A 25551-nucleotide genomic window follows, 5' to 3' on the forward strand; every position below is an offset into this window, starting at 1 on the left:
TTACGCACAAGACCGGGATCTTTATCTCATGTCTGAAGAATGATGTGGTTACTTCTCTCTCTTTCTCCCCCCCCCTCCAAATGTTCCTATTACAAGCAACAAGAGAAAGTTATTCTTGCTGAAATAACTAAAATATAAAGGAAAGTCATAGTAGTATTTGGCATTTTTAATTTAGGTTTGTTTTATTTAAGTTTAATGTTAATTCCATGCTGTGTTTCAGTAAGAACAATACAGATTCTGTATCTGTGGCTCCAGTCAGATATCCAGTAGTACAAATTAGCTTCAAGTTACACATACTGAACAAAAGAGGTTGAGCGAGCGAAGGGAGATGGGGAAAGGGGAGGGAGAAAGAAAAAATATTGAACACGCATGCAGGCTTATCAATGCCACCTTCAATGCTAACCTGCTTTGAGGAAAAGTAAAGAATAGGCAAGAATGAGCAGCCACGGATTGTTGAACTGTTACCAGCACCATGATTTTCAGCAACATTTCAGCAGTTTGGAAACTTTTGTTTTTATACAGTAAAACCACTACAATATGTCCCAATGCAACCTGTAACTTCAAGCTAAACACCCAATTAAGTTTAAACATTGGTATAAAATTCAGTTTAAACAGTTATAAAAAAAGAAAAATGCCACCACATGCGCACTACCTTGCCATAACAAATCTCTCCCCTACAAGTCTGAACAGCCTTCAGGTGTAACATCCACTTCTAATGGCAATCTCGCCACATCTGGCAGGAGACAATACAGTAATGCTGAAAGAGCCTTTACGCAGTCCTGTTAGTGTCTTAAAGAACCTAAAAGCTGGCACCAGTAAAATCCACAGAAATTCACTCTTGCCTTTAAGAACTTTTAAACTGTGTAAAAAAAATAAAAATAAAGAAACCCAACAGGGCAGGAACCTAAATTCTGAGACCCAATGTAAAAGTCAGATTTGGTGGTTCTCAGAGTGACACTGAGGGTTTTTGTGGGGAAGGGGAAGGGTGGTCAGAGATGGGTTCTCTTGTTGGCCTTTGTGTCTCACTGGTTTTCATCTTCCACATCCTGCAGCGCTTCTTTATTCTGTTCTTCACCTATGAAAGTATTTAAAAGTAAGGAAAATGTTAACTTTTAAAAATGAGACCTGCAGAGTGGCTTAACAAGCATCTAGAGATTAATAGTTTCATGCAAGTACACACGCTCGCTCGCACACTTGCATAAATGACACACACTCCTAACGTAGCCAGTTCTCGAGTGAAGCGTTTCCATGGAAATTAAGCCTTATAATCACCCCATCACATTCAATACAGAACTGTAGCACAGGCTATTAGAAGACGTACTCTGTCATAAGGACAAAAAACAAACCACCATTTCTGAAAACTCAGACTGCACATGTGATCAGTCCTGTTGATCAAGCGATGAACAGCCAAGACAGAAGTCAGAGTGGCTGTAGATCAACATCCTTAAGTCAGAAAATACCTTCACAAAAACCTCATCGCTACTCCAGAGAGCCTTAAGGACATCTATTCACTAGCTACAGAAATGAGACCAAAACAGTTTTCAGAAATTAAACATTTTCTGCCGAAGTCTACGCAAGTCTCAACAACAGCAAAGTACTGCAGTCAGTTTTATAAAACAACACTGATGATGGTATGTATTACTAAAGGTACCAAAAGCAGCACAAAAAAACATCCCTACTTCAAGTCCAGCATGACAAAAAACCCTAGGCTTGAGGTTAAAGGAAAACATTTTGTGGAAATTAATTTCTCTTGAAAAACGGCCAGTTTAGACCTATTCAACCAGGCTGCCACATGCAGTGAAATGAAGTCTACCCATAAAGACTCTGGTAGTAAGTGTTTGGTTATACTTCAGTTGCCGCTGGGTGAGATGCATGCAATGCCTTCTGCACATCTTTGCCCAATTTCTACTGCAACAGGAGAAAATTTAATGTACTTCAGCTAGTGCCATAACACATGCACGATTAAGTTAATTGATAAGAGAAACTGAAAAATGTTTTCTTTACAATTATCCTTAACCATGTGAGATGGTACTCTCTCTTAAGGGCAATAAACAAAAACCACCCATTCAAAAAATTAATTTGCAATAAAATCCAATCAAATGAGACTAATGACTTTCAGCATATAATCAGAATGCCTGCTCAGAGCATGTCCAGATTCCAAGTTATCACCAGGTACAATACAAGGTAGATTTTGGAAGAGGTGGCCTAGGAACACAAGACATCTGACATTGAACAACAATAATATTTACATTTAAAATTACAAAGCAGATCATTTAAGACAGAAAAGCAGAGGCCCTAACCCAGAAAGATGATTAAAAGAAGATCTGAGCATGCTCTAGCCAACGCACTTAAGCAAATACTCCTGTAACAGGCGATTGTGAAAGTACTTTTCATGCCCAAATATTCTTAATATCCATCCAGGTATGCAGCTCAATTCCCAAACATGTAAGTTACTTTGGATCTTAGTCAAGCATATTGGACCTGGGTAGGGGTAACAGGTCACAAATTGGCAGAACATTGCTTAGCCCTGGAATGGAATCAAAGATACAAGCAATTTATCAGCAGCGAGAGGTGACAGAGGCAAGCCACATTAGTGATTGGAAGAAAACTGACGCTGAAAAGTTCATTAAGCCATGACGAAGACTTACAAAGTAGAGTTTTTAGGAAATGAACAGTTGGACTTTCCTTTAGGAATCTATACAGCAGGAAAGAAGGGGAAAACAGGAATCATGTGAAGACGACATTACAAGCATGAAAATAAACTAAAACAGCTTGTCTATGACATGGTTAAAAGATACAGTAAATGAGATGGAAAAGTGTAGCAGCTGAGTAACACCTGATTTTAGAAAGTCATTCCCTACAACCTACACACCTGAAATCAAAGCAGGAAAAAGCTTAATGCAAAAGAACAAGCCTTTTTCAAGTCTCCCCCACCCCTTAGGAAACTCGCAATTGTGATGATGATCTTTCCCAGTGCCACTATTAACTTTTACCAATCTTCAAAGGCTCTACCCATTTTGGAAATACAGAGTTTTGGAAGCAACAGTTTTAAATGCACTCAGTCGGCATATTAACATGGCATGAAGAAACGAGAAAACTTAACTTTCCACCTATGTCTAAACATTATGCATAAACACCATATTTTTTGTGGACTTGAAGAACTGCACCACAAGTTTAAGTAGTTCTGCAGTATTTTAAATTTTGTTATCATAATCTCTCGCATGCATCATAAACAATAACTAGGATAAACTGAAATACTTCAGGAAGAACAAAAATATCTATTTTCTATGCCATGGAGGTAATTATGAAACCAATTTGAATCTAGATTATGCAAAAAGAAATATAAAGAACCTCCATGAATAATCCTGAACTTCTACAATATACAAGATACATGAGACATGGTAGTCAGCTCACACGCAAATAAAGATAGCTTTTGGAAGATGTTCTAATGCTATCTTGCAACAGCAATCCAGCCTTGTTACTTCACCGAAATGGCTTCCTCAGCATTCCCACAGAGCACCAGGATAATTAGCTCCATAATAAAAAAATAAAAGGTCATATCTTAATTGTAGGAATTGGGAACAAATTTATTTCTCCAATATCTAACCATGGCAAGGAAGGCAGCAAGGAAGGCATCTAATAACACCTACAGTATTTAGAGCAGAGGCTGTACAGGATCCATCCAGGATTTACACATATGCTTCTGTGCCATTAGATAATCTTACATCTTTGAAAGCAGGGTGTGGTCCCTTGCAAGAGACTTAAGCACTAGGACATAGGGTAACCTAGGATCCAAGACCCCACACATTTACAGTTCTCCCAGTTCTGTCAAAAGCCCAAAGAAATAGGGGTAAAGTGTGGCCTGCAACATTCAATACTCGTGATCTATGCAAAGAGCTAGAAGCTATCAAGTAACAGTATTTCTTTAAAACAAACCCATCAATCCTACACAAAAACAGGTAGTCAGTAAAAAGTTAAAGATTCTGCAATTGCTTTCAAATGGACACTACACCAATAAAATACTCCAAAGTAACACTCTACTGCTATCACCATACTTCAAGTAGCATCTTACAAAAAATTTAAGACACTCATTTATTTATCTGAAGTTAAGCAGCAATGTTGTTTCAAACCCCTGTGCACTTCTAAGTACCTAACATACTTCAAACAGGACTGACTTCCCCCCACTCCAAGTTAGAAGTCAGTCAGCTCTTTCCACTTGTCTCTCCATGACATAATTTTTGCAGAAGAAAACCCAAGTTTAGTCTTTCTAGATAGAGAACGTTTCATTCACTACCAATAATCAGTGAAACAGCAGCTGTAACTCAAAAAAAACTAAACAGAGGAAATTTATATTTAGCTTTGTATGCAAAAGTGTAAGAGGAAAAAGTCCATTCAGTATGCCAAAAAACAATTCTAAAAATTTAAATAACTATCAGATGTTAGTAAACAGAAGCAATCAATGTCCCACCCTCTGGTACTGCCAGGGGATATATTCAATATTTGCTCTGGCAATAGCCCACTTCACGAGTCACAACCTAGCATTTTTGGGAGTATTAAAGTACTGCAAACATCTCAAATAGCAAATTAGATTTCCTCAAGCTTCCCCCCCCCCAGTAAAAGTATTTTACAAAATCCCTTCTCCTTTTTCCTCTTCTCTTCATACTCAATTCTTCCTAAGTAGAGTAAAAGATACAGAAGGTGCTGTAAGGTGAAATGATTAGTATGATGGCGGTAAATCTTCCACTAAAATGCCAACAGAAATGTTGATCAACCCCCCAAAAAAGGGGAACTAGGAACTATAGACCATTTGTGATACTTCTTCCTGCACTGGAAATTCACATCTGGTTGGAATGACAACCATATATGAACATGAAAAGCCGTAAGAAAAAAAAGCTGAATTAAATGAAGTCACTGCTTTTAAAACAATCACAGATGCCTAAACAGCCAGGTAGGGAGAAAAAACCCAGAGTTACTGATTCCACACTTCCTTCCTTCAGGTGAGAGCTGAAAAGCTTCTCAAAAGAAGCTAGCGCCACCCCTATCAACTTATCCAGTGTTAAGAAAAAACAGAAGTTCAGGAGGGTCAATTATTAGGAAAGACAGAAGTAAAACACCAAACTAATGTACATTTCCATGCTCTGGTTTCTGGGCAGAGCTCAGTGCAGAGCAGCGTTCTAGAGCACAGTTTACTTACCATCACCCTGCATGTCTGAAGTCCATAGTGTCAGATTATCACGTAACAACTGCATGATAAGTGTAGAGTCCTTATAGCTTTCTTCACTCAGTGTATCCAGTTCTGCAATAGCATCATCGAAAGCTGCTTTTGCCAACCTATAAGCACAGAACAAATCAGGTTTAACATATATTGCTAAACAGAATCCAGAAGCACACAGGATAAACCTGTGCCTCGGAACACCTATCTTCTAGTTTGGCTACATGACATCCATAGCTTCTATAACAAACTTTTACGTTATTTAATGGTGTGTAGATGTTAATCCAAATAGCTCCCATCCAAAACCAGTACCTTTGTGTGCTTAAGAACCTTTTTACTCAAGAACACTGGTTTTATTAAACATTTCTACATCTTGCGGTACAAGTGATCAGGGTCTACTAAAAGCTTAAAAGGAACTGTATTACATAACCTGCAATGACAGGAATAGAAGACAGACAGTATTTGCTTCAATCATCACTTTTATGCTCATACAAGCTGGACCCCTACAGATAGATGAGCTATTGTCATTCTATACATGCTCCCAGTTCACAGAAATTAGTAACATGATCCCTCTAACCTTGTATAATAGCCAACAGCAAGAGGGGCAAGTTAAATCACCTCATACTTTTTGCAGGATAAGGGCACGCACAGAGTTAACAAGGCAAGCTGTTAAACTGCCATTAGTTGATCAATCCAAGGTTATCATTATTCTGCTTTTCATGCATGATCTATTCCCAGATAAACAAATGGGTCTGGACTCAAAAGAAAATGGCAAACGTGAAACCTATCCAGTGAATTGACCTCAGAGCAAGTCATTTACTAGCAGGAAGAAAGCCAGCCCAGTGTTCCTCTTGAGGAAAAGCCGTTACCCAAGTAGCAATCACTTCTGGCTTGTTTGGTATTCACATGAAATTTCCCCATCTTCCCACTCACTACCTACCTGCAGGCACGATCAGGAGAATTAAGAATTTCATAGTAGAATACAGAGAAGTTGAGCGCAAGTCCTAAGCGGATAGGATGTGTTGGCGGGAGTTCTGTCATTGCAATATCACTAGCAGCTTTGTAAGCCACCAAGCTATTCTCTGCAGCCTCCTTCCTGTCATTTCCTGTGGCAAACTCAGCCAGATACCTATGGTAGTCCCCCTTCCTGAAAACAGAAACAGTAAGAAGTCAGTAGGCCTTATTTCCCGACCAGCCACTAGATTAACAGCACAAAGGACACTGCTGCTGAATTACTGTCAAGACAACAGCGCATTAGTACTTTAGTGAATTTTAAACCATCAGGAAGGAAAACAGTTTGGGTTCCCCTATTTTCTTGCAGTAGTACACAAAATCATAGTATTACCTTCTCCATTACCAAACTGTGTCTCTGTGCAACTGCATCTCATCTAAACTTAGGCAAGTTTTTGATCTAAAGGATAGAGATAATTCAACTACAAGAGAAAACCCTCTCTGATCATTTCAAGATTTAAACTATGCTTCAGAAAGTACAAAATAGGCATCAAACTAGTGACAACAGCAACATACTCCAAGACCAAGTTTCATTTGATAACGCAATTTTGAAGTTGACACTACATGACAGTTACCAATCTACCTAGTTTTCTTCTCTTTATGAGGAGTGTACAGCTCATGCAAGAAAACACCAAAGCAAGGATTTAATTTCTACATTATTAGCTCAATTAACAAAAACGGTTGTTTCTTACATCCAAGAGCTGCACAACAGCTTATGTTAAGTTCTCATGACGGTATTCCAAACAACAGTTTCTATCCAAAACCACACAATCAGAACACTAACACCTCAAAGGCTGCCAAAAAGGGCTACTGGTTAGGCATGACTGAACTGCTCTCTTTCTAGAAGTTACTGTGGTTGAGTAGGCAGAAAACACATGTATAGCTACTTTATTTCTGTCTCTAGTTCAGAGACAGTAAGAGGTCCTTGCCTCACAAGAAGACACTTACATTTTGTAATAGAAAACCTTGGACTCGCCAGTGTTAGCTGCTGGAATGAGGTGTTTGTCCAGTACATCCAGAATGTCACAACAGATTAACTTCAGTTCAGTCTCAACCTATTAAAAAAAAAACCAAAAAAACCCCAAAATGAAGAGAGGAGGCAAGGTTAGCACATAAGACTAAGAGCTATTTCAAAAATATCCAAATATCAAACAGGCAACATCATAAAAATCCAACGAAGGGGAGGGCAGAAGAAAAAAAAAATTCAGCTGCTCCACAGGTGCATTAAGCAAAACAGTTCTGCATAATTAGCTGGCACACAAAACAGGCAAGGACTGATGTATGATGAAATGTGTAACTGAATAATGGAATTATAAATTCCCTGGAAGACATCTTGCTAGACAGTTGCATTAAGTTTGTCTCAGGATATAATTCCTTATTGCAAGGCTTGCACAACTCCTAATTCCTTACTTTGATCCTGGAAGGCTGCCCTAAAAGTGGCAACGGTAAAGGGGACAATTTGAAGATAATACAAATCTGCTAAACTCCATTACACCCCAGAGTTAAACAGCACCTTCAGAACAAGTTTCTATTGACTACTTGGGAGACAAAGCTTTAACAGAAGAGCCTTAAGACACAAATCATGGAGTAACATAACAGAATAAAGGTGTGCCACACAAACAAAAAGGTCAGATACAAGAGGAAAACACACTCCAGAAGATACAGACTTCAGAAGCAGGCAAAAAAGGCAAAGCACAGCAACTCAGAGAAAAAGCAGAAATCATCAACACTAACAGCAAGATCTGTGGCCAAAGAAAACCAATAATATAAAGCCTTATTTAAAAACAGATATTGGATTTTAATAGCCGAAGTTGAAAACATGGTCACATCAGCTTCAATTTTTCTAACTTAGAATACAAAGCAAGGTCTATGAGGTTAGGTTTTACCACAAAGTTTCACATCTGAAAGCAAAGAAACTGAGCATACCCCAAAAAGCTAAAAACTGTCTTTTGACATCAACATTGCCAAAACCAGATTTGCTCTGAGCATCCCATGTCATTCACAGTAGGAGTGGTTGGTTAAGTGCAGATAGCAACCTGTTGCTGCTCTTTCATGATTTCACAGTAACTTTCATAGCTATAGCTGAAGACAACTCTGGCTCAAGCTACTTTTATGTACTATAAAGTAGAGGTTTTCAAGCAAAGGCATCAACATCAGTTACAAGAAACTACCAGAAACTGCATGTCTTGGATCACAAGAGCAGCCCCACTTAGTCCACTATCCCTTCCTATCCTCCCACCCATGCAGTTTTCTTTCCTTCTTTCTTTAAGCATTTTTCTTGCAAAGCAATATTTTTATCACCATATAGCTCCCAAACTATTAGGGTTTGTAACCGCAACATCTACCCTCAAAAGCTGTTAAAATTATAGATCCACAATAAATGTTAAACTGGCACATATATACACATACCGATTTGTACAAAATGACTTAACAGATTTGCAAAAGTTCCTTTAGAGAAATTAATCTACAGCAAATTTCATGTATAAACCACGTCAGAATGCCCTAACATTGAGGAAGTTAGATGCTATACTTAAAGTTATGTGACAAATGCTTAAGGAAGTTGCTGAAATATGGTCACTTGAGAAGAGTCTACTTCATATATTCTTGGGCTACAAAAGCTATAAAACCTTTGGCCAGCAGTCAGTTCCTGCAAACTTCTTTCCTCTTGATCCTCTTTTTCAATGACTTCTTTTGCAGAGAGATCTTCAGCAAAACTGCAAAGAATTAAATCAGTTTCTAATCCTCTTCTGTTAAATAACCATACACGTACAAACTTCTATTTCATCTCATACAGACCTTTTTCAGCTTTGCTTAAAGGATCAGTCACACAAGTTATCAGAGATCAGCTGCTGTCCAGGGCAATGTAAATGTCCTGACCAAGCTTAGTTTAAAAAGATTTAATACAAATCAAGTTGATTAAGAACAAAACAAAAAAAACCACAACAAAACCCTAAAAGCTCTTTTACAAAAAGGATCTGTTCTAGACAGAGTGGCTCAATGAACTCTGCAAAGCAGCAGATGAGCACAAGATCCCACACTAAGCCTGTTCAGAGCATTCAGAAAAAGTAGGTTTAGGGTCTATCACCATTCCACCTCCAAGTATGACATAAGGCACTACAGGGTCTGACCAGCAAGGAAAGACTGCTCACCCCGATGAGTGTGTAGAAGCCCCTGCAATCCATCCTGCCCCTCTTTATTTTAGTGGTAGTGCTGGCTTAATCAGATTCCGGACTGTGTTCTTAGCAGATACAAAAGCTTGTAAACCACCTGGTGATCTAAATAAGGAAACTTATCAGAAGAAACCAGGGGAAGGGTAGCCTGTACTAGTTCTTTGACCTGTTTTAATACATAGCCCCCAAAATAGCTGCACCTCACAAGTGACATGCAACATGAAACTAGAACAGTAGGAAACAGTTGCTAAAGCCTGTAACCTACCTCCCTCCCACCCCTGCCAAAACAAACAGACAGACCACCCACATTTATGCCAATTCATAGCCTAACCTTTCTAAGAAGAGGGGAAGAAGAGAGCCTTGCAGCTGCCCCAGAATACAACCCAGGTTTTAAGTCAGAGCACCAGAAACACACATTGTCACATGCCACAAATACAGAGCAGTAAGAGGAAGGTGAATACTTGCCCTATGCTATTAGGGAAGGGATTTAGTTTTACCGCAAGGAAGCGAACTGCATTATGTGCAGACATACACCACTTCATCCGCTCAAGGATGAAGAACGCAAGCCTCGGTGTGTTCTCATCTACAGAGATGCAGTCAGATGAGAAAGCCAGGGGCTCTACTTTTGTGTATCCAAATGGCCACAGGACCCAGAAAAGCAGCCTGTCTACAAAGGAAGCAAGTAAGTGGCATTTTTCCCCATGGCTACGTATGTGTTTTGCTACATTTATCTTAAGTGGTTTGGGTAAAGGCACAGCCTGGCATCTTCCATCATCTCTCAGTATTGACTAGCGTATGCCTGGGACAAAACCAGCCCAGCCCTACTCTGACAACACCATCATCCCTTGAGTTCTGCCCCATGTCACACTGGCTAGTAGCTCAAACAAACTCCCGGTATTTTTAAGAGCCATGTCCTAAATGACAGTAAATACTGATGTAGACCAAAACCGTCAAATAATTACTTGCACACAAACTACACCTTCCATTTCAACTCAAGCAGCACTCTATAGCCGAGCAAGGTCACACCTGGTTCTGGTGGTAGGAGAGGGATGTGTTTTTCTAGAGATGCTGGTTCTTTTCAACTCCCCAGTGCTTTAAACTTGGGCTGTCAGTCCCCAGACAAGTGGTTTTGTTACCTTCCCCCCCCCCCCCCTCCTTCTTCAGAGCCTTTCAAGCCTGGGAAGGGTCTCCCAACAACACTGAACTTACTCTGAAAAAATGCTACAGGAGTGCCTATTTGTTGACAAAGTAAGCATAATAACCAAAAATCTGCTGAGCCTGCACTGGACCTTATCTCTTCAGAGAAGCACTGAGCACGACAACAGGGCAGTTGTGCTACTGTACCAGCAGCGACAGTGAGAAGCATCATCCAAACCTTTGCAATGTGTTCTTCGGGCCCTTACTGCCCCCATGCCATCTTGCCAAACCCATTAACAATCTCCTTATAGCAGATGCTAATTCACAGTAAGTCTCCCAGCATCTACAAACAGGACCTGGTCTTCAGCTACGGATGATACCTCTTGGAAAACTCAGGCTCGAATTGAGTAGACACAGCTAGTCTTTCTCCAGTATGGAACTACATTACAGTTATCCACAGCACTCTTCCACCTAAAGCAACTGTGATAGCTATTTCCTTTAAGGATTCAACAGCTGAAGATACCGCTGGCATGGCACTGTGCTTCATCTGGCACTCTCAATAGATACTTCAAGGAGTACATACATAGATTTCTTGCACAGCAGTCTGTTCTGCATGATACTTGCTCTCTTTACAAAGAGAGATGCAGAAAAACACCTTTTTTACAGTCCTTTCGAAAAACAAGAAAAAAGTCTTCACTATTAAAGGACCTTTGGCAGTAACCGCCCACAAAACGCTGGCAAAAGAACCTGGAAGCAGACAGTGTAAGACAAATATAAACAATCATCAGATAGCTATTGTCTTATTTTATATGTTCTGTTAGAAAGATTTTAGACACCCATCAAGAAATGGTATTTGGGACTGTATGTAACTGGCAGAGCCTCATCCCCTCAGCATGCCAGCATAAAATTAGAAACTCACAACTTTAACAATTCCATGGAGCAACAGAAACCCTGTGAGTCAACAGCAAGTAGTCCAGAGCCATTCCTGAGAAAAGATTTCCAAGCCAACTTCATTTCCATTGGTGGTATATGAATCGGTGCCAGGTGATGTAATAGACCCCACTGTTTCTCTGGAAGTGAAGAGCTGAACCATGTGGAGGCACTTGTCCTCACATAATGGAGATTAAGTCTCTGCAGAAATGTGTGGGATTTAAACAGTATGGGAGCATGCCTGCTCTGTGCTAAACCATCATTTAAGGAAGGGAGAAGGGGGGGAACAACAGCTCACTCTTCTAATAGCTTAAGGTTTCATTAGCTCTTACTGATGAAAGTCAAAGCTTGCTCCAAGTTCTCCATTTTAGGTAAAGCTGCACAGACTGACTAGACTCAGCATGAAGTTATGTGGATCAATTTTTCCCCTCTCAAGAGAAAGAAAATAACAAAGCCCTAGAGGTTGTTACAAATACAAGTTTCACAGTTGAGATGACCATGACATCTTAGCACCCCCCATTCCCAGGAACACGGAGTGCTTCATCCCAAATTGATTGCTTTAACTGCTACCAGTGTAACTGACCAGCTTAGGGACAAAGAAAGAAAAATAAAAATCTACATTTTAAGAACTAGATGCTGTCAAAGAAGCCTTACTCTGTCAGCACTAATTTCAACACAGGCATAGCTGTCTGAGCTAATAATAGGTCTGCCAGTTCAATTGTACAAGACTAACTAGGCAACTATTCACTGTTACCCAACTGCTAAGCACTTAGTTTACGGGAACTCCTGCCAAGTTTTCATCTGGGAGAAAAAGTAACAAAACAAGGCCAACATACATGAAATGCAACTACCACAGTGATAAAAGACAAGGTAAAGGAGTTAAAGTGGCCATTTGGCTTTACACTGCCTGCTTTTATGCCAAAAACAACCCTGAACATCCTTCTCCATTAGCATTTCAATTAACAGTGTTAATATTTTGAACTCTGTAGGACAGAGTACTGCAACAGCACCAAGTGTCAAAGTCTGTATGATCCAAAGCAACTTTTATCAGAAGTAGAAACTTAACAGCCATACACCTCCTTTGACATGGCTACTTTTCCAGTAAAAAGTTGCTTGGGCTAAGTCAGGTTGGAGTGGAAAGAACAAGGCCTCCTGAGCATATACAGCCTCACACTTGATTAAGTAGGGAAGAAGCAAAGTGCCAGTACAGTTCAAATGCTTAACTGATATGTAGATGCACTGAAGGAAAAGTCCTCCCTTTCTCCTTTGAGTCTACTGTCCTTTTGAGTGTTTACACAAGAACATCCAACCTCTCCCCTTCACTAAGTATATTTATTCTTCAGACAAGGAACAAACTTCATCCTTTCAAGACTGTCACTATCACATGTCACCACACTGCAGGCAATCTAGAATACCAGGGCAGCTTACGGCAAGGGTAACAAAACTGGACCTTAACTAAACGACATTATGGCATAACACCAACTACATCTTACCATTTGCCGATATTCCCGAATCATTTTTAATTTATCTTCTCCACCTTTGTTTTCTTCTTTCTGTTCAATGCTGCTGATTATTCTCCAGGAAGCTCTTCTGGCTCCAATCACGTTTTTATATGCAACAGAAAGCAGGTTTCTTTCTTCCACTGTCAACTCCACATCCATTCCAGCCACTTTCTTCATTGATTCAACCATTTCTAGGAGGAAAAGGTCAGACAATTATTCTCATAGCTAAAGCATCTTTCAAACCATTCAATAGAAGTTGTATGAAAATGATAGCTTATGAAAATAGGCTCCCTCCTCCTTTCATACACAGTTATTCCTCACTTTTATACCAACTGTTCCAAACAAATCAACGAGCATCTACAGAAAGAAGTATCTGATATTCTTTTAAATGCATCTGACAAGGGTCCCAAAAAAATTCTTTAAAAGATAACTGGTTTTTTGTTGTGGGGGTTTTTTTTGTTTTGTTTTAAGAGACAGACAAAAAGAATATAGCATTAGCAGCAAGCACATTTTTCACAGTGGATAATAGTTATCAGTACAATCCCACAGGAATGCGTGTTCTTCAAAGTGCTTCAGAAAAGGCAGCGAATAGTGAGAAAAGCAGGAGCAAATGTCATCTGGCTTTCGGCACAGGAAGGATAAACTGAAGAATTACAGAATGCTCCACTGATTTGTCAACTAGAATACAGTGTAACATGGCAATTAACCAAAAAATAAAATCCAGATTTGAATAGATGTAGAGAAGTATGAGTACTGTTATTAGGAAAGCAAGTCAAAGTTCCAAGAGGAAACCACCGAAAGAAAAACTAGGTGCTTGGAGAAGTAACAGAAAAGTCATCCTGAGGATACCCAGAGCAACCGTATCTACCCATGCCAAGCAGCTATTTGCACTGAAAAGTAACACACAAAATACAAACTGATATTTATAGTTTAAACCTTTTGAAAAGGACTTGAAACCTGAGGTTAAAATAATTATTACTAAATATAGCTTTCCTACACTCAAGTGGAAGCAAAAGCTTGAACTACTTAAGGAAGGTTATAATCCTTTCATTACCTAACCACATTATGATTGCTTGTGACATATTAGAAAAATAAAAGCCAAAAACGTTAAATATATACTAATTGAGAGCCTAATACAAGACATCCAGGAATTCGGTTTTGTCCTGCCACACAGTGCTTCAGTTCATTTACCATTTACCTTCCACCTTCTAGAACTGGTGGGAATCCCACAGACAGAAAACAAGACCATTAATGAATGAGACTAAGCCCCAACTACCCCATCTACTCAACAGGACAACTGTTTCATAGCTATATCTGCAGGTAGAGGGACACTAGAATGACATCCTTAGCTTCTGCCAAAAGCACGATGATGTTATTAGGCTATGCTTCCCCTAATACGATGCCTTACTGCTCCGTGGCCTATTTACCTTGCCCACACATCATCCCTCCCCCATTACTGTACCTCCTTATGTTCTGCTGTGTCACGGCAGCACAAGCAATGGGAAACTAACAAAGCTTAACTGTCAATCTTTTCCTCTGGTGCAAAAAATCACAATCTTAACAGGCATAAGCTATTTGAGCAATGGAAACTGTAAGCTCAATCTTTTTCCCTGGGAGGAACAATGTTATCAGTCTCCAACAGGTCTCCACATGTGTAGGACAAATTTTATAGCAGCTTATTCTTACCAGAAGTGGAAAAAAAATCCCCACCTCTACCAGTAGATTTTGCTTCTCCAAATCACAGAAAGTAACAAAAAATCCACCAAGGATTTGATAAAACTTTTACAAAACACCACCCTATTGCAAAATGGTGAACTGTTTTTGCTGAAGTCTTCAAGAGTTGCCCTAAAACACTCCGCATACATACAGTTAATATTAACACAAGCATGCAGTCTTGTAATTTAAGCTAGCTAAGTTAGAGGCAATGTGATATAGTTACAATATGAATTTAAATAATGCAAGCACTATGACTTATTTCCTGAAGGACGACCCTACCATCTATAGAAAGAATTTATTTCAAAGCTGTAAATTTTTTAAATTATGCCCGTTGAGTCATCTCGTATTTTGAAGTTTCTTAGAACAGCTGAGCTACACCAAAGATAATGGGCCTAACTGTGTTAATTTAATTTTTGTGAACAAAGATGACAAATGGGAATTAAGACTTGCAGTCTCTGCAATTTGGGTACCTTTGCTAAGCTCCAGCAAGAAACACAGGGCTTGTCTTTAAGCTTAATGTCCAACTGCCTTCAAATAAGAGGAGTAATTGAAACTGCACTACATCTGCAGTTTAAGAAAATAACCTGTATTTGTGAATGCATAGCCCTCCCTTCAACCATGAGTTGCTGAAGTTCATGAGCTGAAGATATATCCTCTATGTAAATACAAATAATTTAAGTGTAGAAAAAGGAGGGGTTAGTCATGCCATACTATTCATCTATGATACTCATTCCCAGGCATCCTCCATCACTCTGAAGATCTTTGGTCTGACCCAGTATGACCATTATGCTTTAATCAAACATGCACTGTTTCAGATGTGTGGCAAGCTTAACTAACCAAGATCACATTAATTTTGTCCTGTTAGATCTTCTCTGAAGTTATGAAAGCCAGAGAAAATTGAACAACACTAATACCTTCTCTGGAACTGGCAGGTTTCCGAAATACACCTTGTCTTTTTCAATTACACTTGCAACCTTGTGCACACCACACTTTATGATTGGTCCATCATAAAGCAACACACGTATTACAGAAAACCTAGCTTTTCTTTAAAACAGTTTATGTTCTTCTGTGCTTTACCAATTGGGATTAACTACAGAGCACTTCAGCCATACTATGGCATGTACTACAACACTTCTATAGAAAACCTGCTTCTTGATGAAGTAAAAAACCCTATTCATTCCTATCTCTTGTATAATAAACAATGATACAAATGTAAAAATTACTCCAGAAGTGTGGAGGTTGAGAAACACATACAGCAACAGTTTCCAAGATCTTCTGGCCTGTATCAGGAAATTGTAACAACTGGGGAAAAAAATGGGGAAGCTTTATCAACTATATTACAGGTTTCCTTCACAATCTCTTCCCTAGATGCAGATTTGTCTAACATGGAAATTTAAAGGAAAAAAACTATACACAAGACTTGCTGTTCCCTGTAAATGAGTATCTGATTCTCCCTTGAAACAGAGGTCCAAAATCTCTCTGCACTGGAGGACAAACCACATTTAAGCTGAGCAATAGCTTTTACGGAGGCATACCCAAGACCCAGTCCTACCAAGAAGCACAGCCTCTGCCACTACATATTCGCCCTGTTGCATCTCTTCAGTCTTCTGCAAAGGTCATTAACTGTCATCTTGTAGAACCACCATAACCATGGAAAAAATGGTGCCAAAGAAAACAGTCAACTTCTCAGAACCAGTACCAGAAAACAGGCCTTGTCACAGCAAGATTTTTACAACCACGCATTTTTAGTAAGCCAAATAGACTTTTTGCCAAGTGATAGCCATCAAGAGTAAGACGCTGGGGAGGAGCGCCTGAGGTTTTCTTCCATTTGTGCTGAAGCGCAAACCCCTCAAGCTTCACCAACTCTTCATACTAGGTACATAGCCTCTCAATACACTGATAAAGGAACTGAAAGGTCTTCTCTTCAGAATCTTAATCCTGTTACTAGTTAAATACACAACGACAGATTAGGATCCCACCCATAAACCAGTATCTTACCCGAAAAGATTTATCAGCCTATCTACAAAATTGTTGTAGAAAAAGGTTTCTAATTTAGTGAAGAGCCCAATTTTACTTACAATACAAAAATCTGGGATGGTATTTCAACAAGACAAAATGATTATTATGTATATACCTTGGTCTTCCACGGTAAAGCCATAAGCCAGCCCTGAATGTTTAAGCCTGATGAATAATCTTAAGAACTCAGGCAACACAAAAGCAAGACGACAGCTTACCTGTATCTTCTCCAATAGAAAACTAATTCTATAAAAAAATAAAGCCATCTATGCCTGCCAACAGAACAAATATTTTATACTCTAAGTGCAGCTTTACCTATCTGGAAGATTCCACAAGGAGGTGAAAAGCTCAGAGACCATTCAGGACAATACTAGTCCAAGATTACATTTCAGTAAGAAGGATTACTGCAATAATGACAACTCATTGCATACACAATCCGGAGATGCTTACACTGCATTATGGAAAAAGTAGTGTTATGCAGATTCAAAAAAACAGATTGTAGTTTAAGTGGTTAAGTTCCAGCCTCTCAGTTGATTGGGGCTGTTACCTTATTATGCTACTGTCAGATCATGCCACCACCAGAGCAGGAAATCCCAAAAGCATAAAATGTGGAATAGGGAATATTCTGGAGAATGACATGCTTGCCCTAAATTTATATCCTTCCGCAAGCATTTGCTGTTGGTCATTATAAGAAATATCACAATAAATAGACATTTGGTCTGATCAGGTTTGTATATTCTTACAGAAAAAAGGTATTTAACTGAGACTCAAAACAACTGCCTAAGATACTACAAAACTGCAATAATGCCCATGCCATTTTTTTAAGTTCCTACATTCTACTACTATGATTAAGATGCTTCGCTCCTCATCGCAAACATTGCTGACTCACCTCCAGCCACTGCGAAGTAACAGTAGGGACACACATGCATAGCTTGCAATGCACAAAGGGTTTGGATAGTGGTTGCCACTACACTGAGTGCTACCTACAAAAGAGTTTTAAAACAGCCTGGTATGCGGCTTAGGATTGGGTTTTGTTTTCACGTGAAAGACAAAGATTATGCCTTACTCTAAGCTAAAAAGTAATCGGGAAGTTTACAAGTGTTGAGAAGCGTATGTTTAATAACCATATACTAGAGGCCAACCCACAGAATTTGTACAAAGGGCACAGTCGATAAGGAAACTTATTAGGCCACAAAATAATGAATGCCCCTCTACCAGATAAAGATGAGAAACTTTTAAGTATTTGTTGCTTCTCAACCTCTAGAAATCAAAGCAACTTGGGGGAACTGGAACATCCCTATGTAAGGAAATATGGAAACAGGTGATGTACACCGATTTTATTGGAAAGACTAAAAACTTTCACAGTATAGGATACAAAACTTAAACAGTAGACCATACCAAAGGACTAGCACCATGTATGAATCATCAGTATCTGACAGTCCTATCAAAGTTTGTGCTTCTAACAGAAACCACTTGGCCTAAACAAGGGCTGATGCACTAAAGAGGAGAGCCTGTTGGGCCAAAACTACAGTATTTGCAACCTCTAGTTCAGGTATCACAGTGCTTAAGTCTCTCACTAACCATGATGTCCGATTTTTTTTGTTTGTTTTATGAAGCATCTAGTTACATAACATACGATGGGGCACTCCTAATCTGATTTTCAACAATACACAGAATCTACTTCAACCTTACTGCTGAAATAACTATCCCTTGCCACCACACACACTGGTTCAACATAACCGCAGGAAAAGCAAGAGCTAGAAAATCTAGTAGTGGTGTGTTTAACTTCCAAAATAGGAAATACTTAAGTGAGAAAGCTTGTTAAAATAAGAACAGAAAAGAGCTTGTTGAATAAAGGTGGGATGGGGATGACTTGGTGGTCATCATACTGAAGGCTCAAATCAAAATGAACCTTAGGAAAACCCAGGTGGCATTCTTAAATACTAGGAAGTTAACAGTAGCAGAAGCACAGCACTTCAGAAATTGAAGTTGTGTTTTAAGTTTAATCCTTTCTGTTCCCCTTGTCCAAGAGGAACAAACCAGACCAAGATTTCCAAGCTTCTAAGCTGCTGCTCACTATTTCAACGTTTCAGGAGCTAAAAGCTGCCAATGAGCATCCAGTGTGATGGGAGGATGTGATGAATACAGCAGAAAAAACAAGTCTTCCCACATGTGTTCACCATAGAAGATTGTGCACCATAACCAGTATTCAGAGAAGACTCAGTACAATACTAGTCTTGTACTTGTTCATTCTTGGAATGAACAAAAGATGATCAGTAGCAAGCCACAACTCAAAGTATCTGATCCTAAACTGTTGTGTATAACCTCTCAGTTAAGACTTTAGTAGTAGCAGCAGCAAACACGAAGCAGCCAACACTATGTCAATTTTCAAGAAGGGTTCCAGCAGACACTCAAGAGGAACTACAGACCCATTAACATAACACTTACAAGGGGTCAAGTTAACAGAAATTACACAAAAAAACCTGAATGAGTGGGTATATGCATAAACACTATATTGTAGAGCATGGCCTTCTGTAAACACAAGTAACACCTCACAAATCTACTGTGATGCTTTGAATGAGTCAAGCATATGGACAAGGAAGACATGATTGATATAGTCTACCTGGATTTCCCAAAGGCATTTGACAAGGTCCCTCACCCAAGGTTCTTTAAGGAACTCAACTGCCATGGGATAGGAAGGAAAGTCCTCACATGGATAAACACTTGGCTGAAAGACAGGAAACAGGGTATGAATATAAGACTCAAGTGTTCAGAACAGAGAAGGATCACCAGCAGAATCACACAGTGATCTCTGCTGGGAAGCTTGCTAACATTTGTAAGCTATCCAGAAAAATGGAAGCAAATAGTAAGTACTAACTTAGTAGCAGCAAACTGCTAAGAACAAACACAAACACAAGAGCGAGCTGAAGAAATAGGGGCAAGCGTATTTTCTTCATTAAGTGAACAGTGTAACCGTGAAGATTAATGCCCACAGATTGCACTTTCCCTAGAACTGCAGGCCTCCACCTGCCATCAGTGGGCACCATCCTATTCACTACAACGATTAGCTCCAAATTCAAGCCAAGAGAAGGTAGGGCTCATCTTTTCATCCATTAGGAACTCTCCTTCTGAACACACTATTACATTGCCCACATCAAGTTTTTCTCTTCTCTTAAGAAATCCTGCATTTGACAAGTAAGACTTAAGAGATGGCTAAACCAGTCCAGCAGCTTGCGGGGAGTTAGGCAGGTGGCTTTCCCCTCTATATCTATCAATTCCGTCATGTCAGCTCAACACTTCTTTGACCTCTCAACTGGCTGATTCAGGTCACCAGCTCAGAAAACAGCTGCTCAGAAAAAAATTAATCTTGCTTATAATTTAGAGAACTGAACTGGCTCTAAGGGTCAGACTAGAACCTGAGTAAACATGAGAAATAGCCTGCGAAGAGAGGACATCCCTCTTTCAACAGGGAGTTGTCAGATTAGCTCACTCCACTTTGCAGCACAGCACCTTTAGTTTCTAAAAGCACAAAATGAACACAACATTTACCCTTACACACTACAAAAGTTTCCATGATTTTTCTTCAAGGTCTTCATATGCTTGAAGCACCCTGAGTAGATTATTACAGGCAATTAAAAGCAGGGTCCAACTACTGAGGTACTAAAAATTGACAATCCTATCTTAAGCTCCCTATCTAGAGCACACCATGCTTACCACAATGTACAAGTTTCATACAAACGAGCATAAAAGAACCTAACAACTATATTCCCAGAAGTCAAGACAACCAACAGGGATAGGGCAAAAAAAAAAAAAATACCAAAGAATATCCATCCCACACAGTAGCTTAGACTATGATTTTGTGGAGAAAGCAGCAGGTTATACTGCTATTCCTTGTATAAGGTTTTAACGGCTGGCGCAGCCAAGACACTTCCAACACCTGATTGCATGACTCTGCAATATACAGTCCTACAAAGCATACTTGTACCTTTATGCACAAGTACATATTTATATTCAGAGAAATAGGTGGGTTAAAACCAGACTATCCAAGCAACAGTTGTATTTTCTGCATAATCAATCCTATGGACTATCACAAGTCTTTCTTGTAACAAGAACATGATTTTTAAGTCATCACTATCATCTCTTCAAACTGTGAACATATGCTTTTCTAAATAAAAGAGGGTTTCTCCAGTATTTTTAACAAAAGTTTTAGTTTGAAAGCAAACCTAGGCAAATCTAAAGACTGAGCCTCATCATCCATTTCTCCACTTGACTGAGATCTGCTACTAAGTAATCTTCTAATACAAGTACTCAAGTGTAACACACACCAACTCAGCTTCCCGACTCCTTGCAGAGAACCAAACCATCTAACTAGAGGTTTGTTGCCTTTGGTTCCTCTTGGTACCTCAGGAGATTCAAGAAGGCCATTATAGAAAAAGGCCCTCTCTCACACAAGTCCTCATGATCAGAAGTCAATTTTTATGGCCCAGTAAGTGAACGATTATCACTTAAAAAAATTAACAATCTAATTCCTCCAACATTGTCTTGGCCATACTCTATCTACCTCAGATTCCTACATTTCTTAGGGATACACTGAGATTTTTTTCTGCCTTTTAGCACTTTCACATCTACCCAATTCAGAGACAAAGAGAGCAGTCATACCACGTCACTAGAACAGTAAGACCTTTGACAGACAGGTATAAGTACTAACCGTTAATGTGGGGGGAAGGAAAAAACAAACTTAAGCGTGCTTGGCATTTGCTTGAAAGAGACAGGTCCTCTGCAAACTAAAATTAATACGCAACTGAGATTCTAATTTGTGACTTAGTTTATTGATTGATTCTTCATTAAGCTGTAAGTTCAAGACCTGTTACTATGAGAGAATTTTTTCTAAAACAGGTTCAAATCTTGAACTGAGTCCATTGCTGCACACCTTACTGCCTTCATAATAAAGGCACATTTCGCTGATAGACAATCTATAAAAACATAGGAGTCAGCTGTTAGCTTGCTGTATTAGGAATCAGGAGAGCTGTAAAATAGGGTTTTTCCTTCTTAACCTGTACCTTGACCTATTATCTGGTTTTGGGGGACACACCCCCCCCCCACCTATTTCACCTCACCTCAGTTACACCATATGTAAATTTGAAGCCATATACTTCAAGACCTGTAGTACAAAACTGCTGTTTAGAGTTTAAGTATCTGCTTGCAGTCTACCTTGTGTCATAGCATGCTTCTCACCTGATTAAAAGAAGGATGTTACCTAGCTTCCACAATGAAGAATTGGTTTCGACATTCAGCAGCAGTCTACAGGAATGCAGATGCACACATTCTCTTAATACACAGAACTCACATATTAGTAAGGTAATTTCACAAACCAACACAATGTTACCTACTCCAATTGTTTTAAAAAAAGACAATTTATAGTTATATATTATTCTGTTAATAATAGTCTTTAAAGAAACAGCAGTAAGTGAGATCTCTCACAAAGCTTCCTGTATTATAAGTAAGCTTCCTGGCATTTTGTGATTTGTCATGACATGCCTAAGCAGATCTGAGAAGATAGTCAGACATCCAAATCTCTTAATATCTCTACAGATCAGGGCTTAAGTGCTACTTACACTGCAGAAGTACCTAGAAAGTTGTCCCCTTAATCTGGGCCAATATACTGAGGACAACACAGATACAGGCCTAGATTTCCAACAATTCACAAGTACAGCTTCCAAGACTTCATAAATTCTGTAAGTGGGTCAGGTAAGTAACACCAAAGAAGCTACAGTTAGATGCCCACCATAAGTGCTGCTATAAATGCCATGAAACATACATAAAAAAACAACCTACCACACATCACTCTCAAAGTCTCAAGGAGAAAGAAGATGAGACACATCTTAATGCTATCCTAACACTAAACATAAAAAATTGTCATTCCACACGCATTTTCAAGTTACACGAGAGATTTGTATTCCAACGTATTTGTAGGCAGTACTTACCATTGCACCATTTTGTGTGCCAATTAATAACTGCGACCTTATGCTCATGTATCTCAAAGATCAAACTGAAGAGAAAATTAAGAATAACTTACACTTTCACCATACTGCTCCCCAAAGAATTTTGTTCACAGAATTATTTAGCAGTCTCAGCTATGATCTTGGCAGAATCGCAGTTTTTCACATAACCAAGAACAAATTATGCCAAAAATTTTTAATTGTTTCAGCTGAACTAGAATACAGAATTAGATGCTAAAACAGTATCTACAGTACATATTCTTCCAGGCCATGGACACGAGATGCATGAAGATGCATTTACAACAGCTAGCAGAACTAGAGGGTGCACCTTAAATTTGTTTACCCAACTTGATTCCAACAAACGTTGGAAGTCTGAAAAACACAGCATTGATTTAAACATGACAACTTTAAGTTTAGTGCTCCCTCCTAAATGGTAACAGTCTCATTACCATTCAGAAGCGATACAGCATAAGTCGTCCTTTACATTTTGATGTAGCCAGCTTGTTTTGCAAACATTCATGATGCTGGTAGAAAAAAAAAGGTCCATCGAGGGAAACGCTGCGCCAAGGCAATCCCTACTAATAAATTTTTATTAGTTGACAGGAAGTCTGATTGTTTTGCATTGCAGATCTCTACAATGGGGTAGAATCTGATTACTTTATAATGAACTGATTTACCGATGACTTAAGAATAACACCAGAAAGACAGTCATGCCTCAAAAGCTCCCAAAGATGATGAATCCTCCAGGATGTTGGCCAAACGTCCAACTTGCATTTCCACTCAAACCAAAGCCAACACTTTCAGTTGCACTGACTCATCCATTTCAGGTGGAGAACTCTTTCCTCCCTACTCACCAAACGAACACCAGGAATGCTGCTGGAATTTGGTCTGGGGGTCAGGGGAAAGGAAATGCATCTTCCCATCTCACACACTTTAGGGCAGGCAATCACACACTGAAAAAAAAAAACCCCAAACCCCCAGCAGGATTTGCACGCTTACTGTGGAATACGGAATTGGATGCTTCCCTCTGCCCAAGTCAATTAACCTGTACCCCAACATCTGGCTTTCTGGGGGCCATTTTTTCCTGTAAGTCCTTACAGTTATTGTGGAGGCTGACTGCTCTCATTTAGTGGAATTCTTAGTTCTACCTTATTTCCCTACTGGAACTGTCACAGAAGGGAGTCTTACTTAGGCCTTCTTTTTTTTGTTATAGTTTCTATTTTCCTTCCCAGAACATGCATTTTTCAGCTGCTTTGCAACAGTGCTATCAGAAGCCTTCTAAGCACAACTCAGTAAAAATACGTCATTTGGCAAGAACCTGGTCATGTTGTCTAGGAAAATTACGAACAGAAAGTATCTGGAGTGTCCTTCTACCTCTAAATGAGGTGTAACTGCATTCACTTTTTACACACAAGGGTATTGATTTCACTTTACATGAATAAATATAAGATCTTAGGACAAGAGTAACAATCCCAGAAGAGTAACATCATTGAGAAAATTAAAGGCCGTTTCTATTATATGCAAGGGAAATATGTTTAAAGAAACAGTCACAGGACAGACATTTTGGGGGCAAGAGACACCATCCAGGGTTGCCAGTTCCTCCCCTCTACCACTTTTTCCCCAGATATGAAACAATCAGGCATAGTGCACAAACTTACAGGAGAAAAAGAATGAAAAGACGATGCTGGAAAAGTAAAATGATCCGTAATCATTTCTACCACATAATGAAAGCATACGCATTTTCTTTAGGCAATGAATTATCGTGTACTCGATCCCCCCAGGGTGAGAGCTTGCTCGCTCTGGGTTTGCCAGGGGCAGCAGTATCTCCAACCGAAGGCAAAGGAAGAGAAAGAAAAGCGCTAGCCCCCACCGCCGAGACCCAATACGGCGAGCAAGCCTCTCCCCAGCATCGCCTCCCGAGGGGCCGAGAGAGCCGGGCACCCACCTTCCGGAGAGCACGGCACTGGGCGTTGTCTGCGGCGAGCCGACCTCAGCCCCACACCGCCGAGCTCGGCGAGGCCCGGCCCGAAGGTAAGCAAGGCCCGGGCCAAACAGAACCACCTCAAGCCGCGCCGGTCAGCGGTAGGATGAGGGGTAGTGGGGTCTCTTTGTCGGGCCCCCCGAGGCGGGGGCGGCTCCCCTACCCCCCCCGGGACTCGCCCTTCGCGGCCGCCATTTTATTCCCGGCTTCTGCCGCCACCGCCCCCCGAACCGGGCCCCGCCCAGGCCCAAGCCACCCACTCGTTCAGGCCCCCCATCCCCAGCTCCACCAGCCCCTCGGGGCGCTCCCAGTCGCCATTTTGTCTGTGCCCCCCTCCTCCACCCCTGCCCCCCCTCCCCGCCCAGCCGCCATTTTGTGGCCGCTCCCTCCCTCCCTCTCCCCTTGGCCTTGCACGGCCTTCCCAGCCAGCGCTCACCATCGTAGCGCTCAGCCTGCTCAGCCAACTTGGCCTGATAGACGAGGTCCTCCCGATCGTCCATGTCCTGCAGGCGGGGCGGCGTCGGGGACTGCACGGGGCGGATGGAAGCCGATGGGTCTGGGGGGCTCAGCAGCTACCAGCTCGCTGCTCTCCGGGCAAATATGGCGGCAGCACCTCCTCCCGCTGCATCCGGGCACTTCCGCAAGTGCGCGCATGCGCCCTGCGGCCTCCCATGGCAACGGCGGCTCCGTGGCAACGGGCGGGTAGGCGGGGGCCGGAGACCGCGGCGGCGGCGTGAGGCGGGCGGCAGCCCGGGGGTGGCGGGGCCGGCGCCGCCCGCTCCCCCGCCCGGTTGTGGCGGGTCGGCAACCGAGAGGGCGCCGTTGTTTCTTAGGGAGGCGGAGGGAGCGAAGCGCGGGGCCGCCGATGGCGGGGTGG

General features: G+C 40.6%; 1 protein-coding gene across 2 annotated transcripts; it reads right to left on the minus strand.

The window, feature by feature from the left end:
• Positions 1–156: 156 nt before the first annotated feature.
• YWHAE (tyrosine 3-monooxygenase/tryptophan 5-monooxygenase activation protein epsilon) lies at positions 157–25345 on the minus strand. 2 transcript variants are annotated; one of them, XM_052803777.1, is made up of 7 exons: positions 25111–25345; positions 12954–13153; positions 7172–7278; positions 6153–6359; positions 5195–5331; positions 2649–2695; positions 157–1075 (listed from the first exon to the last, which is right to left on the minus strand). In XM_052803777.1, exons 1-6 carry the CDS (start codon positions 25172–25174, stop codon positions 2688–2690), a joined length of 723 nt encoding a protein of 240 aa, XP_052659737.1. In that variant the 5' UTR covers positions 25175–25345; the 3' UTR covers positions 157–1075; positions 2649–2687. The 2 variants fall into 2 exon arrangements, with proteins under 2 accessions (XP_052659737.1, XP_052659736.1); XM_052803776.1 differs by lacking the exon at positions 2649–2695.
• Between the last annotated feature and the right edge of the window lie 206 nt (positions 25346–25551).

The sequence above is a fragment of the Harpia harpyja genome, chromosome 12 (genome assembly GCF_026419915.1).
Source record: "Harpia harpyja isolate bHarHar1 chromosome 12, bHarHar1 primary haplotype, whole genome shotgun sequence".
Lineage (NCBI taxonomy): Eukaryota > Metazoa > Chordata > Aves > Accipitriformes > Accipitridae > Harpia > Harpia harpyja.